Raw genomic sequence first — 15,702 nt, 5'->3', positions numbered from 1 at the left:
TATAAAAACATTTTTGTCTCCATTCTCAGTTTCAATGTGGCTTGCTTTTCACCCGTAGACAGCTCTGCGGTCTTCATGTTGGTTTTTATACAGTCTTCACAGGTGAAACATAGAGCTCAAACCAAGAGTAGACATTCAGAGATAAAAATGGTTCAAACAATTTAACAGGGCACACCTATGCAACAAGAAAAACCTGTCCGTAACATTCCAATATTTTGGTGGGTGTCAAACGATGACATGTTCCAATTTTTTTTTTTTTTTTTAAAACACATCTATATGTATACATCAGGAAATGAAAGCTGAAATTCTGATCTATGGTCTCATTTATCATTTGATGTCAAACCCAAAAATCTTCAGTGTATAGTAAATACAAAAGATTTAGCCTCGTCATTCCAATACTTTCAGAGGGGACTGTATTATACTGCTTTGCAAATCCTTTTGCTGCTTCGTGTCTTAAATGATCTACTTTTTCCTTTTGACGCTCAATACTTTCTATTCTTTAAATCAACTGGCTACTGCATTTAATTTGAAGCACATTTCTGGCAGCAAATAGTGATAGCTATGTTGGTTATACCTGAAATACAAAAGTAATTTCCTCAATATTTCAGCGTGGCCAACCTAATGTTAATGTTCCTTTGTCATTGGTATTTGTTTTACTTGTGACATTATGAAGGTAAATAAAAGTCTTAGTTATTTTTATATATTGGTCATATATATTTGTCACTTTCATCATTTCTCAAATTCCCTCACCTTCCCCAAGCCAAATTTTAAATCTGTTGGAAACACTGTAATCTTAAAGTGGTGGATTGGATGTTTAATCTCGTGTAATTATTCATGCAGGAGGTTAATGATGTAAGCGTTTGCGGTCAGAGGTAAATGAGAGTAATACAAAAGAGGTGCTGGCAAAAGCAATGTCTCAGGCAGTTTTATGCTTTTCACCAAATATAAGCTAAGTAATTGCTCAGCAATGTAGATTTGGTTTTCAGTCCATTTCTTATTTTATAATAACATTGAATATTTTTGTGAAAACACTTAATTTCTCAGTGTTGTGTGTATGACGTACCGTACACTGTTGAGAACAGACTTCTCTTTGATAGGGGGCTTGATGATGGATCTCTTTGTGCTGACCACTTTACTCTGTAACTGCTCCTTGCCTGATTTGCTGTACCTGCACTTGTTGGCCTTGACTGTGCCATATTTGCGAAGAATCTATAGACAGAAAAATAGTTTGCAAGTTTTTCAACAATACACATTTATGACTAAGGATTAGTTGGAAACAGTAGCTTCTTGGGTATGATTTTTTAAATACGTGTAAAAACACATAAGTGCTAACCTGTGTGAGCTGATCTTCAAACACTTTCTTAGGAGGTCGTATGTGGTTGAAGAATACATGGAGGAGGTTACCAGGTGTCTGCGAGCTGATTTGTTCTTTACTGAGATGAATGTCGGACACTTTCAAGGGCTTGGTTGGTGTAAGGCTTAGCATCTGCTCAGAGTGTACACAGCTCTTAAAGATGTCAGTTAGCACATCTCGTGCCCCAGGGACCAATTTTTCTCCTATGCAAGTATGACATGTAGATTAGAAGCCTAAAATAATGAAACTGAACAGTTGTAATTAAGCCACTTGGAAAATGTTTTAAGGATAAAGGTCTCTTATTAAATTTAGATATTATTCTTAGATCATACTCTTAAGCAATATGTACGAATTCCAACCTCTGATGGTTTTATCAAGAAAGTAGTCCTCAAGTGCAGAACTGCCTTGTGTATCAAACAGGCTCTGATTAACACTGGAGGCAGTCAAGATCTCTTCAGTGGTTATCTCCATTAACTCCTCCTCTCCTTCAAGGCTGGACAGACCAATGAGATCACTGCTGTTGAAGAGACTTGCACGAATCTTCTCCACCTTGGCCCTGGCCCGTACCTGTAACAGAGAGAAAGTCATCTTCCATTTGACAATGACCAAGATGGTGGTATTTCAAGTAAAACATTCTTTCCACTTACCTCTATAACAGCATAGCCTTTAATAGGACATGCCAAACTGGCATTAGTGTCTTGTGAGGTGACTGCGTACAAGGATCCACCATCTGAAACTGAAGCTGTCTCTCCACTATCAAGGTGCTCCCCAAAGCTACTGAGACTACCAAGGCTTCCTGTACTACAAAGAGAAATATCAAGGCTTTCCTGACTGGAGATGATACAGGGGTCTAGAGGTGCCTGTTGCTGGGTAGGGGCTACAGGTTGTGTCACAGTGGCAGCTAACAATTCCTGGTCCACAGAAAGTTCACTGGCAGTTCTGGAGACCCCCTGAGAGGAGCTGCAGATGGAGGTCTGGCTAGTTGAAGCTGAAGCAGTCATGCTCAGAGCTGGGGTTACACTACTGGAACCATCTGGACTTTCCATACTGCATGGGTGAAGCTTTTCTGCCCTATCATCTTGGGGTCCTGTGCTCTGAGATCCGACCACAGCTAATTTGGTCTGCTTTAGGTCTCCTGCCTGAAGCGGAATAAAGATTTCATCTCTGAAAAGACCCCCATGTGCATTGCAAGCCCTTCGGATTGCATTACGCACCACAGCTTCTTCCAAGTGAGTTGGAATACCGGAGAGCACCAGCAACCGACTATGAGCAGTTGGACTGACCAGGGCCTGGCAGGCGTCAGCTACTGCATCCCCCGTCACACTCAACCCTTGAGGGTCCTTGTATGTTAGGTGCCGTATAATCATGAGTAATGTTAGCCCACGGTGGAACCATAACATGTCTTCTGGTTTTCCTCCAGCCACATTCAATAAAGCACTATCACATTCTGATAGCTTTGTGCCGCTCACAGAGCCCCGTTTTCCTGAAGCTGTGGCTGCAGCAGTTATGGCTGCTGTTGCCCGGTCTCGCTTCAGCTTGACCTTCTTGCGCTTTGATAACAGACTTGGGCTTTGTGGGGTTTGGCCTGGCGATGATGATGAAGAGGATGAAGAATCACTAAGGTTGGGTGTGCTGGATGAGGAAATATTGCTTACAGCCAACCCTCCACCAGCCACGTTAAGCTGCAAGGTAACCTCTGCCACAGCCAGGCACACCTCCATGAGGGCATGGAAGTATGTGGAGAAGCGGCTTTGTTCAGACGATAGTGCTAAGGAGCTTCCTGAGGTGCTTCCACCAGCCAGCCCCCAGCACTGCGTCTCATGGTCATAAAGCTTTCGGAGTTCTGTCTGGAGAGCCATGAGCACTGCCAAGCATGGATTGAGGAGTAGAGCAATGGAGCTTGACAGGCCCGAGGGACCCTTGTGCTGTTCCAAGTGATGGATCTTGCGGAAAAGCTCAGCAAGCAGGTGGAAGATGAACTCCTTGATACAAGGTGTAAGATCAATAGTCCACAGAAGCCCACCTGATGAAGGAAGAAAATGACTAAATAAGATTACCTGAAGGTCATGAAAGTCAATGATTTTTTCATGTCATATATTTAAAAAATATATATTTACTTAAAAGTATATTAATGTATTTTTTTTTGAGAACAGGATCTACAACTGGATTACTGAAAAGCTGATTTGTAACAATGTCTATTGCTCAAAACACTAAACAAATAAACATAAACTGATTTTTTTTCAGACATCTGTTAGAACAAATAGTGGAATAAGGAAAGAAAGAGCTAGACTGATGAGACCAACCAATCAAAGAAGGCATCCTTACCAAGTAGCTCCACAACCTGGAGAAGCACAGAAGGTGGCATGGTGTCCAGCTCTTCCTCTGGATACTCACTATTCTCACGCACCGTCCATGTCAGCAGCTGTTCAGCAAAGGCTATGGCCAAGGGAAACTCCACAGGCAGAGAATGCAGTACTAGCACAACCCCAGGAGGTGGGGACACTCCTGATTAAAAAATAAATAAATCATGACAATAGTTAATAGTATCATTTATTTAAATAAAAAGTAAATAACTTCAGATCTTCAAATGAAATACAACATAAAGGCAACCTGAGTAAACACACGATACAGTTTTTTTTTATTGAAGCAAAAAAAGTTATCCAACACCTATCACCCATGTGAAAAACTAATTGGCTGTTTAAACTTAAAATCTGGTTGTGCCACCTTTAGCAGCAATAACTGCACCCAAACACTTCCGATAACTGGAGAGCAGTCTTTCACTTACTTCTAGGACTAAGGCCTACTTCTATGCTTTGGATCATTGTCTTGCTGCATAATCCAGTTGCGCTTGAGTTGAAGACAGGACAATTCATGCTTCCCTCAATCTGTCAAAAGGTTTGAGGATCATCAAGGTTCAGACAATTCAGACAAAACTTAAAGTTCTTCTGGGTTAGCAGTGGTTTTCACCTCGCCACTCTTCCATGGATGCCATTTTTGCCCAGTGTCTTTCTGATAGTGGAGTCATGAACAGTGACCTTTATTGATGCAAGAGAGGCCTGTAGGTCCTTTGATGTTGTCCTTGGGTCTTTTGTCACTTGCTGGATGAATAGTTGCTGTGCTCTTTGAGGAATTTTGGAAGGTCGGCCACATCGGGGAAGGTTCACTACTGTGCAAAGTTTTTCCATTTGGAGATAATGTCTCTCACTGTGGTTCTCTGGAGTCCCAGAGACTTAGAAATAGCTTTGTAACCCTTCCCAGACTGATGTATTTCAAATCACCTTCTTCATCATTTCTGGAATTTCTCTCATCTTTGGCATAGAGTGTTACTGGGTAAGACCTTTTAACCAATTTCATGCTGTTGAAAAAGTTGTATTTAAGTGTTGATTTGATTGAGCAGGGTTTGCAGTAATCAGGCCTGGTTGTGTCTAGTCCAGCTGAACCCCATTATGAATGCAGTTTCATAGATTTGCGGAATTAGTAACTATAGGGGCAAATACATTTTCACACAGGCCCAGGACAACAATTTTGCTTCAATAAATAACATTACCATTTAAAATATGTATTTTGTGTTTACTCAGGTTGCCTTTGTTTTATCTTATATTTTCTTTAAATTTCTGAAACAATTTAGTATGAGATATACACAACAACAGAAGAAATCAGGATACTTTTTCACAGAACTGTATACAAAGTTGTGTTAAATGCCATAAGAACATTTTATATCAGACCATCCATTTATAGGTGAGCAAAAATATTGGAACACCTGACAGACAGGTGTTTCATGTTACCCAGGTGTGCTGTTACCCAGGTGAGCTACAATAAATAGCTCTAAAATTCTAGTCTTGGTTTGAGCCCTGGGTTTCACCTGTGAAGACTGCATTTGTTGTTAAAAAGGATAAACCAATCTGAAGACTAGAGAGCTGTCTATGGAAGAAAAGCAAGCCATTTGAAGCTAAGAAAAGAGGGAAACTCAATCAGAGGCTTTGCACAAACATTGTACATAGCCAGTACAACAATTTGCAATGTCCTGAAAAATAAACAGACACCAAATACCGAGGTGTACTGAGCAGCAGATACCAAATGGGTCAGCCAAAGAAAACAACAACAGCTGATGACAATCATTGTGAGAGCAATGAAGAAAAAACCAACACAATCAACCTCCACAAGGAGGGGTGAAGATATCACAATCCAGTGTTCAAAGAAGACTTTGAGAGCAGAACTAAAGAGGCCATACAACAAGATGCAAACCACTCATCAGCAGTAAGAATTGGAAAGCCAGATTGGATCAGAAATCCAGAAAGGATCTGCTCATGATCCAAAACATACAAGCTCATCTGTGAAACATGGTGGAGGTAGCATCATGATTGGGCTTGCATGGCTGCTTTTGGAACAGGCTCACTAATCTTTATTGATGATGTAACTCATGATGGTAGCAGTAGAATGAATTCAGAAGTTTACAGGAACATTCTGTCTGCCAATTTACAGAGAAATGCATCCAAATTAATTAGGAGGAACTTCATCATTCAGCATGATCCAAAAAACACTGTCAACCCAACAAAGGACTTTATTAGGGGGAAAAGTGGAAGGTTTTAGGCAGGCCAAGTCAATCACCAGACCTTAAATCAATTGAGCAGCATTTCACCTCCTGAAGATGAGACTGAAGCTAGAAATCCCTCGAATAACAACTGAAAGAGTTCGTGGTAAAAGCCTGGAAAACCATCACAAAAGAAGAAACCAACAATTGTCAAGAATTATCTGTTCCTATACTTTTGCTCACCTAAGAATTGGGTGGTCTGATCAGGGGTGCTGCTAGGGTTTCTGGGCCCCCTGGCTAATTTGTACTATGGGCCAAATCGGTTCTGAATTAATCATTCAGACTGGTTTTGTCAACGGGATTCTCCAATTCATTGAAATGAACCGACTCAGACAAACGATTCACTCATGAAACGGACATCATTACAACACTTCTCTCATGAACTCACACGGGACAATTAAAGCAGTTTTATAAGATTACATTAAATTTCGATCGATTCCTCACAGAAAGGCTTCGGAAAGCTTGAATATATACAACACTGGACTAGTTTTATTATCGCTTGGTGCTTTTCCGTCCTTTTTGAAGCTCAGTGCTCCACTACTATTGCTCAGTTGTGTGGGAAAACATACATTCTTGGAAATTTTGTGTTCCAACTTCCAAGGATAAACATTGGGGGGGATAACAGAGTTTCTATTTGATGTTAATTATAACAGCTTCATATGGGCTAGCTTCAGAATCACAGCACAAAACGGAACATTATTTTTTGAAAAACTAGGTGACTAGCTGTCTTCCCCGTCTAGCTCTCTCCTCTTTTTCATGTTTTTCTCTCCTCTTTTGGTATCCCGATTTTGTCTGCACCATCTCCAGCCATCTATCTGATGCATGTAACAACTCAACTGTGAAGTGCCGCGTTTCTGAATAATCCGCGAACATCTTAACGGGACACACACATGCACTCGGCACAGTCTGAGGGCGTTCATTATAGATTAACGTGCAAAGAGGCCATTTAAATTCCAAAATCATACAGGAAAGTATGGGGTTCTACTCGGCCCCCTGTCTGACCAGGGCCCTTAGAATCGTCCTAATTGTTGCACACCTATATTTAACAAAGATATTTTTTTGGGATAAGCCGGTGTTGTGTTTGCAATTGTTTGATATCCATGAGAGCAGAGTATTTTTGTGAATTTTTTAAACAAAAGATTAAACAATAAAGACAACTTTTCACAGCCTTCTTTGCTCGTATATACACTGTATATAGTACATTCTGTGCATGCCTACAACATACCCAGTTTTATGTGGACTTTATCAGTGGGGATAATGATGCTAGGGTACTGGTTGGTTGTGGGAGGAGGTGTAAGGCCTGTATTTGAAGGTGAAGCATCCAGAGGATAGCACACAGCTTCCATCAGATTCAGCTGGCCATTACGTCTGACCTTGTGCCCCAACCCATACATCATTACACGGGCCCAGGGAGCCTTATACAGAGAAGAACTAAAAGACAAAATTTATTTGATAGCGATGTAGAGAAATGTTTTATGAGACAATGTATTGGATTATTGAACACAATTTTGGAAAATTAAAACCTCTCATAACCATCTGTGAAGAAAAATGTTTACTTACTCCTTGCGGCATCCAAGCTGATTCTCTTTACAAGAAACCACCACAAATGCAGCACCAGGGAAGCTGACATCCATGCTGACCTTTGACTCTGAGATCAGAAACTCCTCTGATGTGAACTGTTCTGGAGCATTCTTCATTTTCAATGACAGAAATAAAAATATAATAATTAATACGTAAACGCCACTCAGTCATGTTTATGGCCATCTTTACATGTACAGACTTTAAATGAGAATTATTCTACATAATGCTCACTATATGCAGATCATGTGACCACAGTGCTTAAGTACAGTAGAAGCAAAGTGGCTGGAGATGATTATTTGTATGCCCTTAGGCTGCTGTTGTTACAAGCAGACAATCACTGAGTAAGCATTTAAGAAAGAAGATTCAAATGTGAACAACAAATAACTAATCTCCATTACAACCCCAATTCCGAAAAAGTTGGGACAGTGTGGGAAAATGCAAAAAAATAAATACAACAACATAAAGAGTCATTTGAAAATTCAATTCACCCTGTACTATATTGAAAACACATTATTAGATGTTTAACTTGGTGAATTTAATTTATTTTTGAAAATATACACTCATTTTAAATCTGATGACTGCAACACACACCAAAAAATGACAGTCGACTGTTTACCACTGTGTAACACCACCTTTTCTTTTAATAACACTTATGAAGTGTTTGAGCTCTGAGTGAAGACACCATTTAGGTCAAGTTTAGAAAGTGGAATTTTCCCCCATTCATCCATAAAATGTCTAAATATTTGGTTGAATTTTGATCGATTCACACAATACAGGTACTATAACTATAGTATTTAAATTAACATGGCTAAAGTGGCTTCTGCAGAACGCCAGCAACGGGGGTTCGATCCTCAGGTGGAGTTTAATTTTTTCAGGGAATTGAAAATATTTGATCAAATCATGTTTGATGTACGAAAATAAATTATGTTAATGTAACTCAATTCTATCATTTGAACTGATGTATGCGTTTGAATTAAGTAAATTCAGTGAGCTTTTTTTTCCAGTGTGTGGACTTCTGTGTTCACTTTTTAATAATAAAACGTTAAATCTAAGAAAAGGACAAAAGTTTCCATCGGTAAGAAAGTAGAAAATGGAATTCATTTAACACTACTTTGCGGAAGGACATTCATATTTGCACATGCACACAACGAATCAACTTTCTACGGGGGGGGGGAGGGGGGAAGCATTAAATTAAAAAAACAGCTCATTAAATTAGCACTCTCAAACGAGCTGAGGCTCAAACCCTGGGTGTTGGCACAGTACACCAAAGACATTATCACTGCGGTACTCTAGCACACAAGATATGGCCACGTTAATTTAAATACTATAGTTATTGTACCTGTACTATGTGAATAGAAACGTATTTAAATTAGGTTTATCATAAGTTTTCATAAGAAACATAATATTTTTATGTAAACCATACGTAATATTTTTTCTTAAATGTAACCGACCACACAGTCCGTTTTTGTCAGGCTCGACAACAATGTTTAATGTGCTCTGCTGCTTGTTTTAAAACGGTTCTGAGAGAGGTTCACAGATCTGCAGTCCAAGCACAACCAGATTGTCCAAAACATGAGAATGTTTTATATTAAGCGCTTTACATTAACGTGGCTCGTCATGTCGGATGCATGTTCTGTTTAATGTGTTCCAGACATGTTTTCTTCAGAGCAGAAATGAATTTTTACCTTTATACCCTTATCTGTAAATGTTAGAAATTCATGCCAGTATTTCCATTTTACATAAAGTCTCGTCCTGTCAGCAAGCGAGTCCACACATGCACGTCAATCAAACAGCATGCGATAGAAAGGAAGCGCAATGACTCTGACTAAAAAAATATTCATTTTGATCAAATATGTTGTTCGATGCTATATTTAGCGATATTTAGAAACAAAAGTAATTGTGTTGTTTATGAGAGCGGTGACTGTAATGGGGTTATAACATGTCATTGTATAGAAATGTAAGAAGTGTCGTACATTTACAGAATAAAGTTAATGTGGTCAAATGAGGGAATGTGTGTGTTACTGCAGAACATTCAACCTCTTACCAGTTAACACTTCGCGTATGCTTTAGTTTTTCTTTTTAAAATCGTGATTTAACTTCTGCTTTAAAGCTTGTGGACAATCATTTTTTGTTGTTTTCAATATATAATGTTATTTTAGAAAATCATTTGCACAGTCCACATCGACACATTTATTATCTTTTTCACAGTCTTCAATTCGCTCAATGTTTGAAGGACAACTTCGGGCAGAATGTGAAATAACATGGTTTTTCGAAAAAAATACGGGAAATAAAAACTGGTTTTCTAATCCAACCATTTCATCATTTAATCAAGAAACTAATGAACAGATTAATCGATTATCAAAATAATCATAGTTGCAGCTCGTCAGTTCACAAAGCTGAAATTCTAAAACAAATAAAATTCTTAGAGGTAAAAGTGAACATTATTTTGACTCACATCTATGCCAATAAAAAAAAATATATTGTTTACCAGCATAACAGCACCTGAAAGGATCCAAATGTCAGAAACGTAATTAGATGTGAATTAAGTGAGGTTAAAAGAAAATGGTTTGACACAAAAACAGAAAAAAACTGTACCCAGGTGATTGTGGAGATCAAGCACATCACACAAAGTAACTCACGAGACATTGCAAGACACGCGATTGGGCATTTAGTTCTGGATCTAATAAAGCATTGCACAGCATTAAAAGAAGATGTGACAAATAGAACATTTACATACCACCTGAGTGCATTCTCCTTTTATACATCGGGATTCTTGGTTATGAATGACTAGTCTTATTTGGACCTGTATGTTCTCTACTTTATCAGATATAATATTTCTTTAGTTAAATGTTATTAATATGAAATGACTGCTTTGACCTTGCTCTTGTTTGGATCAATTCCCAAATCTAAATCAGTCAATCTGCTGGTTACAGTCAGTACATTTACATGGATTACAATAACCTGATATTAACCCGATTAAGATGATACTCTGATTAAGAAACTAGCATGTAAACAGTGATTACTGATGACCTTAATCCGATTAAAATCATACTCGAAGTAAACACAAATGGAATTAAGACGTGTGGAGTATTCCTGTTTTAGTCGCATTATCAACGTGCGTTACAGACATGTACACACCTTAATCACACTATTAATGTCGTGTGGGAGTTTTCACCGCATTTTGTGACAGGACACGATCACACATGGCAGTGCTCAAACGCTTGACGGTAAACAAGAGACCACGGCTGCATCCCAAACTGCATACTTACCTGCTATAGAGTAGGAGAAATACATGCATCTCAGCTGCTATACAGTAGGTAAGTACGTGGTTTCACATGCAGCCCACAGCTTCAAGCAGTCGTCTATTAGCATGTACAGCATGACTCATAATTTACTGCACTTGAAGCTTTCGTAAACTTAAAAATAAAAACACCCAAAACTGTATAGGGTGTCATAACGAAGACGAACTGCGTGCTGATATGTGCAATCCTGGAGGGAACGTCGGACGGCGTGGCGTGGGGACGTAATGACGTTAATCCATCTATGTTCTATAAGATGTAAAACGGGAACATGAAAGGAATATTCTAAAAGCGACGCATGTAAACACCTTAATCAGAATATTATGTCTTATTCAGAATAAGGTCAATAATTAGATTATCGCCGTCCATATAAACATAGTCATTGTTGTCCATGTAAACATAGTCAGTGATAACTCCGTAGTAATCTACAAACACTCAAAAACTCATTCTTGAAATATATCATGCTAATGAGAATCTTGGATGGATGGGCAAACTGACCTTAAACAAGAAATCATAACACTAAGTGGCGATGGCACAAAAATGTATGACATTTTAATATGATGATACAATCCATACTGGTTTACAGAGACAAGTGACAATGAACTGTCACTACCAAACAAACATACTGAAAAAGTGGTATAAATGGTTTGTTTTTTCCTGTTCTGGCTTAGAACTCCGCTACGTTAACACTTGTAAAGATGTGTTTTTAATTCTGATAGATGCGAGTCATGACAAACACATTCATTTCTATTAATTTTTGTCAAACAATGCATTTTGTAACAGGAATGAGGTGTTAGAAACTATTTTAAATCCTTTCACATCCACTTTAAATTTTGAAGAAAAAAAAACCTTTTCAAAAGGACATCAACTCAACATGTGGTCCAGATGGATAAAAAGATTAAACACTTCTCTGTGGTCACATGATTAGTGATGTGGCAAAAATATTTCTTTACTACAGGGAATATACTGTTTTTATTTTATTACTGCACCACATTTTTGCATTAATTCTGTGTTGTTTCTGCCTCCTGTTTATGACTAATTATAGAATTTTACACTTTTGCTCAATTTCTTTACTTTGCACCACTTAATTCATGTATATTGCCGAGTATATTTTTTAAATCATTCTGTTTTTCTTACCAAGCTGTAGCTTTTGCACTTCATGTAGGCCTTAGTGCCACGCTCATGTATTTTGTGGGTTGCACCACAACAAATGACAAAAAATATCCCAAAAATGCTTTTAAGAAAGTTCGATGAAAGAATGTGAATAGGGCAAAACCAGTCAACTCTGAGTACCTGAAGGAAACAACAGATCTGCTTGGTCAGCTCCAGTAAGCTGTCCTCTCCCTGGTGCAAGGCTCTGCTGATAGCCACCGTCAGCCACTCCCGAATGATCTGTGCATTACCCTGGTAGAAGAGTTCAGTTGGGGAGCAGCTTTGACCTTTCAGGTTGTGCAGCATAGACTGGGCCAGCAAGATGGAGCTTGAGCTAATGGAGCCATCTGCAGGAGCACAATATCCAAATGTTTTTACTGCTAGATAAATAAATAAATTAATGTGCATATGCATGTTTTTCATATGCAAGAGCGATTTTGTAGAATTTCATTTGATGCAACCTAATTAATACAAATTGTTACGAATCATGAGACTATGTTTCTAGTTCTAAGAACCAGAGATGCAGGAGTTTATAAAGTAAGTTTATTTATTTAAAAAAAAAAAAAAACAACCAAACAAAAAAAACTGTGGCAGTGAATCCCTAGCCTTTCCTGGGAACACTGGGCATAGGGCAGGAATACATCTTTGGACTGGTTGCCAGTGCACTGCATGACATACTCATTTAATGCATGTATCAACCTACCAGCATATTTTCTGGAAGTTGAAGAAAATCAGAGTTACAGCAGAAAACCCATGCATACACTTACATAAATCTATTATGCGTATGCTGCTTTACAAAACCTAAACAAACCTTTTGAGTGTTACCTTATCTTAATCAGATATTAGCTGATAGCCAGACATTTCACATACAATTTCTTTCTTACAAATCACTATATAGGTTTACCTGGCAGAGGTGGAGCCAGTAACTGATTAGACAAGAGCCCCAGGTGTTCAAGTGTAATGTCACGCACAGCTGGGATGTGGAAGAGGCGTGTAAAGGTGTGAGGACTCTTCGGTGCAAAGATGTTGAGCAATGCCATACGACAGTACAGACGCGCCAAAGCACTCTCACAACGCAGCAGTTCCCTGGAACACACACACACACACACACACACACACAGAGAGTGCAGAATTAGAGTCAGTGTGAGAGGGTGGAATATAAAAAGAACTGTCGCACGGAATTGTGGATGGGTAAATAAAGTCATTTTCAAAAGGTTTAATGATTAAGCTCAGAGTAGTGGGAACACATAATCACATGTATAAGTGCATGACTGTTTAAAAATAAAGGTGTTTGTCTTCAACCTGTGAATTTGAATGTTGCTGCTATCCAGAGACACAAGGCCATTGGCTGCAGTTCTGCGCGAACCTGCTGGTGGGCGCTCCAGCATCTCAATGGGATACCAGTACCTGACCAACACACCCTCGCTGCGTAGATATGTCTCCACCTGGACCAAATCATTTACCTAGACAGACAAATACACAATAGTGTACTCTTAGCCCAGAACCTTTTGTAACCAGATATGCAATTTATGATGTAATTCTTAAGGTATGAAAAGATGCCATGTGGAAAGGGATCACAGAATCCCTGGTAAGGTGTCTACCTTGGCTGCAACTAACGATTATTTAGTTATTTATTTTACACACACACCCTCATTTGAACATAGTAACATGTTACTTTATTCTCTAAATGTACGACACTTCTTACATTTCTGTACAATTACATGTTATAACCCCATTATTTTTGTTTCTAAATATCGCTAAATATAGCGGCAAACAACATATTTGATCAAAATGAATATTTTAGTCAGAGTCATTGCGCTTCCTTTCTATCGCATGCTGTTTGATTGACGTGCATGTGTGGACTCGCTTGCTGACAGGACGAGACTTTATGTAAAATGGAAATACTGGTGGGAATTTCTAACATTTACAGATAAGGATATAAAGGTAAAAATGTCATTTCTGTGCTGAAGAAAACATGTCTGGAACACATTAAACAGAACGCGCATCTGTCACAGCGTCTGACACGACGAGCCACGTTAATATAAAGCGCTTAATATAAAACACTCTTTGTGGATTACCTGGATCGTGCACTTTCCCCACAGCAGCTCAGTGTGATCTCTGCTGTTTTTCCACATGGGCTTTATTCATAGAAATGCTGTTATCCATTGTGAAGTGACGTCACTGACTGTGGATTTCCACAGTGATGTCACAGACCCGACTAATCCATAATGAAATTCGCTGTCGATTATTTTTATTATCGATTAGTTGTTGCAGCCCAAGTTTCTACATATTTAATATTAGGCAAATAAATGTTACATGCTCAGAAAAAATGGTGCTAGATACATATTCTTCCTTGTTGCTATAGCACAACAATGGTATAGCCATTGTTGATCCACAGCTTATACTGATCTCTGCCAGTTATTTTGCCAAGAAGGTTTACTGTTAACAGACTACATTCTGTGGTGCAAAAAAAGGGCGAAAATTATTAACATAAATCAAATTATTTATTGAACACTAGATTTTATCATATGGGTACTGTCATGGTTTTATAAAAGCAATAAGCCGTTAAAAAAAGTAATAAGCTACGTCATGTCTAAACCATCATGTGACAAAATCACTGTAATGCATGCCCGCTCATGGTTTATTGTTTTACAGTCTAATTAAAATGTTCAAAAAGAGTCCTGAAAGTTCATTTGTGTAACTTAAATTATTTTTTAAAGTTTCACCATTTTTCCAGTTGATACGTTGAAATCAAATACAGGTTTCCTTACTAAAGATGCAGTAGATATACCCCTTCAGGGAACCACCTCAGTGACAAGTCAAATTTAGCCAGTAAAGAAAATTACCGGATTATACACTATGCATTGTTATATTTTTACATAATGCTTTCAATTTGTGAATTAACTGTATATTTAGTGCTTGGGTGGGGGGTAATTATAGGGTGTGGCGAGTACAAAATTTGTACACATATAATTTTGGAGTCCTAGCCCACCAACATGGCCAAGCAACCAATGAAAATAAATTGTTTTGAGGTGTGACATGTAGTGGCATGAGGGTAGATGTGTGAATGGGTAATATGAGTGTGAAATCTGAACTATGAGTAGTGCATGTTTAAAAAGATAATAAATATTTTCTGAAAGACATCATGTTAATCCAGGTACAAGGAATCATATCAAGCAATGGCACTCTTAACATCAGTGTTAAAATGGCAGCATATCCAAGGTAAATTTTATTCAGTGTTGCCAATATTTTTCATATGAAGCAGGCTTCCCTCTGTATTATTAGTAAGGAACTTACAGTATCAACATCAAGCACTGCTCCATGAAGGCCAAAGGTTTTGAGCATGCCTCGAATGGCAAACTTTGGTAAGGCTGTTCCTCCCATGCTGCTGCCAGTGTTGTTGCAGTCAGGACATCGTATAACCACTGTTAGACCTGGAGGGAGTCACAAGAACAAGGAATAAATACCTTATAAGAGCACAATTGTGGTTTTAATAATTAATTTCTTTCAAAATCGCCATATACAGCAAAAAAAACCAAAAAAAACAAAGAGACCAAAAAAATCTCTAAATTCCATTTTTATAGCAAAAGTGCCCAAAAGACCTAAAACTGAGGTAGCACAGGCTACTACTGACAGCACACTGCTCAGTGGGTCCATTTGATTTCAACAGGGCATAGCTCTACAGTAAATGAGTATATTTATACAAGCCAGATTTGTGAATTTAT

General features: G+C 38.4%; 1 protein-coding gene across 4 annotated transcripts in view; it reads right to left on the bottom strand.

Annotated features, from left to right (window-relative positions):
- The window catches only part of LOC128598996 (probable E3 ubiquitin-protein ligase HECTD4), a 166,464-nt gene that overhangs the window by 29,816 nt on the left and 120,946 nt on the right, over positions 1-15,702 (bottom strand). For all 4 annotated transcript variants that reach the window (XM_053610277.1, XM_053610274.1, XM_053610275.1 and 1 more), the window contains exons 54-64: positions 15,275-15,411; positions 13,280-13,440; positions 12,882-13,063; positions 12,119-12,324; positions 7,506-7,636; positions 7,171-7,376; positions 3,680-3,859; positions 2,002-3,377; positions 1,714-1,921; positions 1,334-1,557; positions 1,064-1,209 (exon numbers count right to left, since the gene is read on the bottom strand). In XM_053610277.1, the coding sequence (XP_053466252.1) occupies positions 1,064-1,209; positions 1,334-1,557; positions 1,714-1,921; positions 2,002-3,377; positions 3,680-3,859; positions 7,171-7,376; positions 7,506-7,636; positions 12,119-12,324; positions 12,882-13,063; positions 13,280-13,440; positions 15,275-15,411 (3,157 nt within the window). The remainder of the gene's footprint in view (positions 1-1,063; positions 1,210-1,333; positions 1,558-1,713; positions 1,922-2,001; positions 3,378-3,679; positions 3,860-7,170; positions 7,377-7,505; positions 7,637-12,118; positions 12,325-12,881; positions 13,064-13,279; positions 13,441-15,274; positions 15,412-15,702) is intronic.

The sequence above is a fragment of the Ictalurus furcatus genome, chromosome 22, assembly GCF_023375685.1.
Source record: "Ictalurus furcatus strain D&B chromosome 22, Billie_1.0, whole genome shotgun sequence".
NCBI lineage: Eukaryota > Metazoa > Chordata > Actinopteri > Siluriformes > Ictaluridae > Ictalurus > Ictalurus furcatus.
This window is presented reverse-complemented; position numbering and strand designations above follow the sequence as displayed.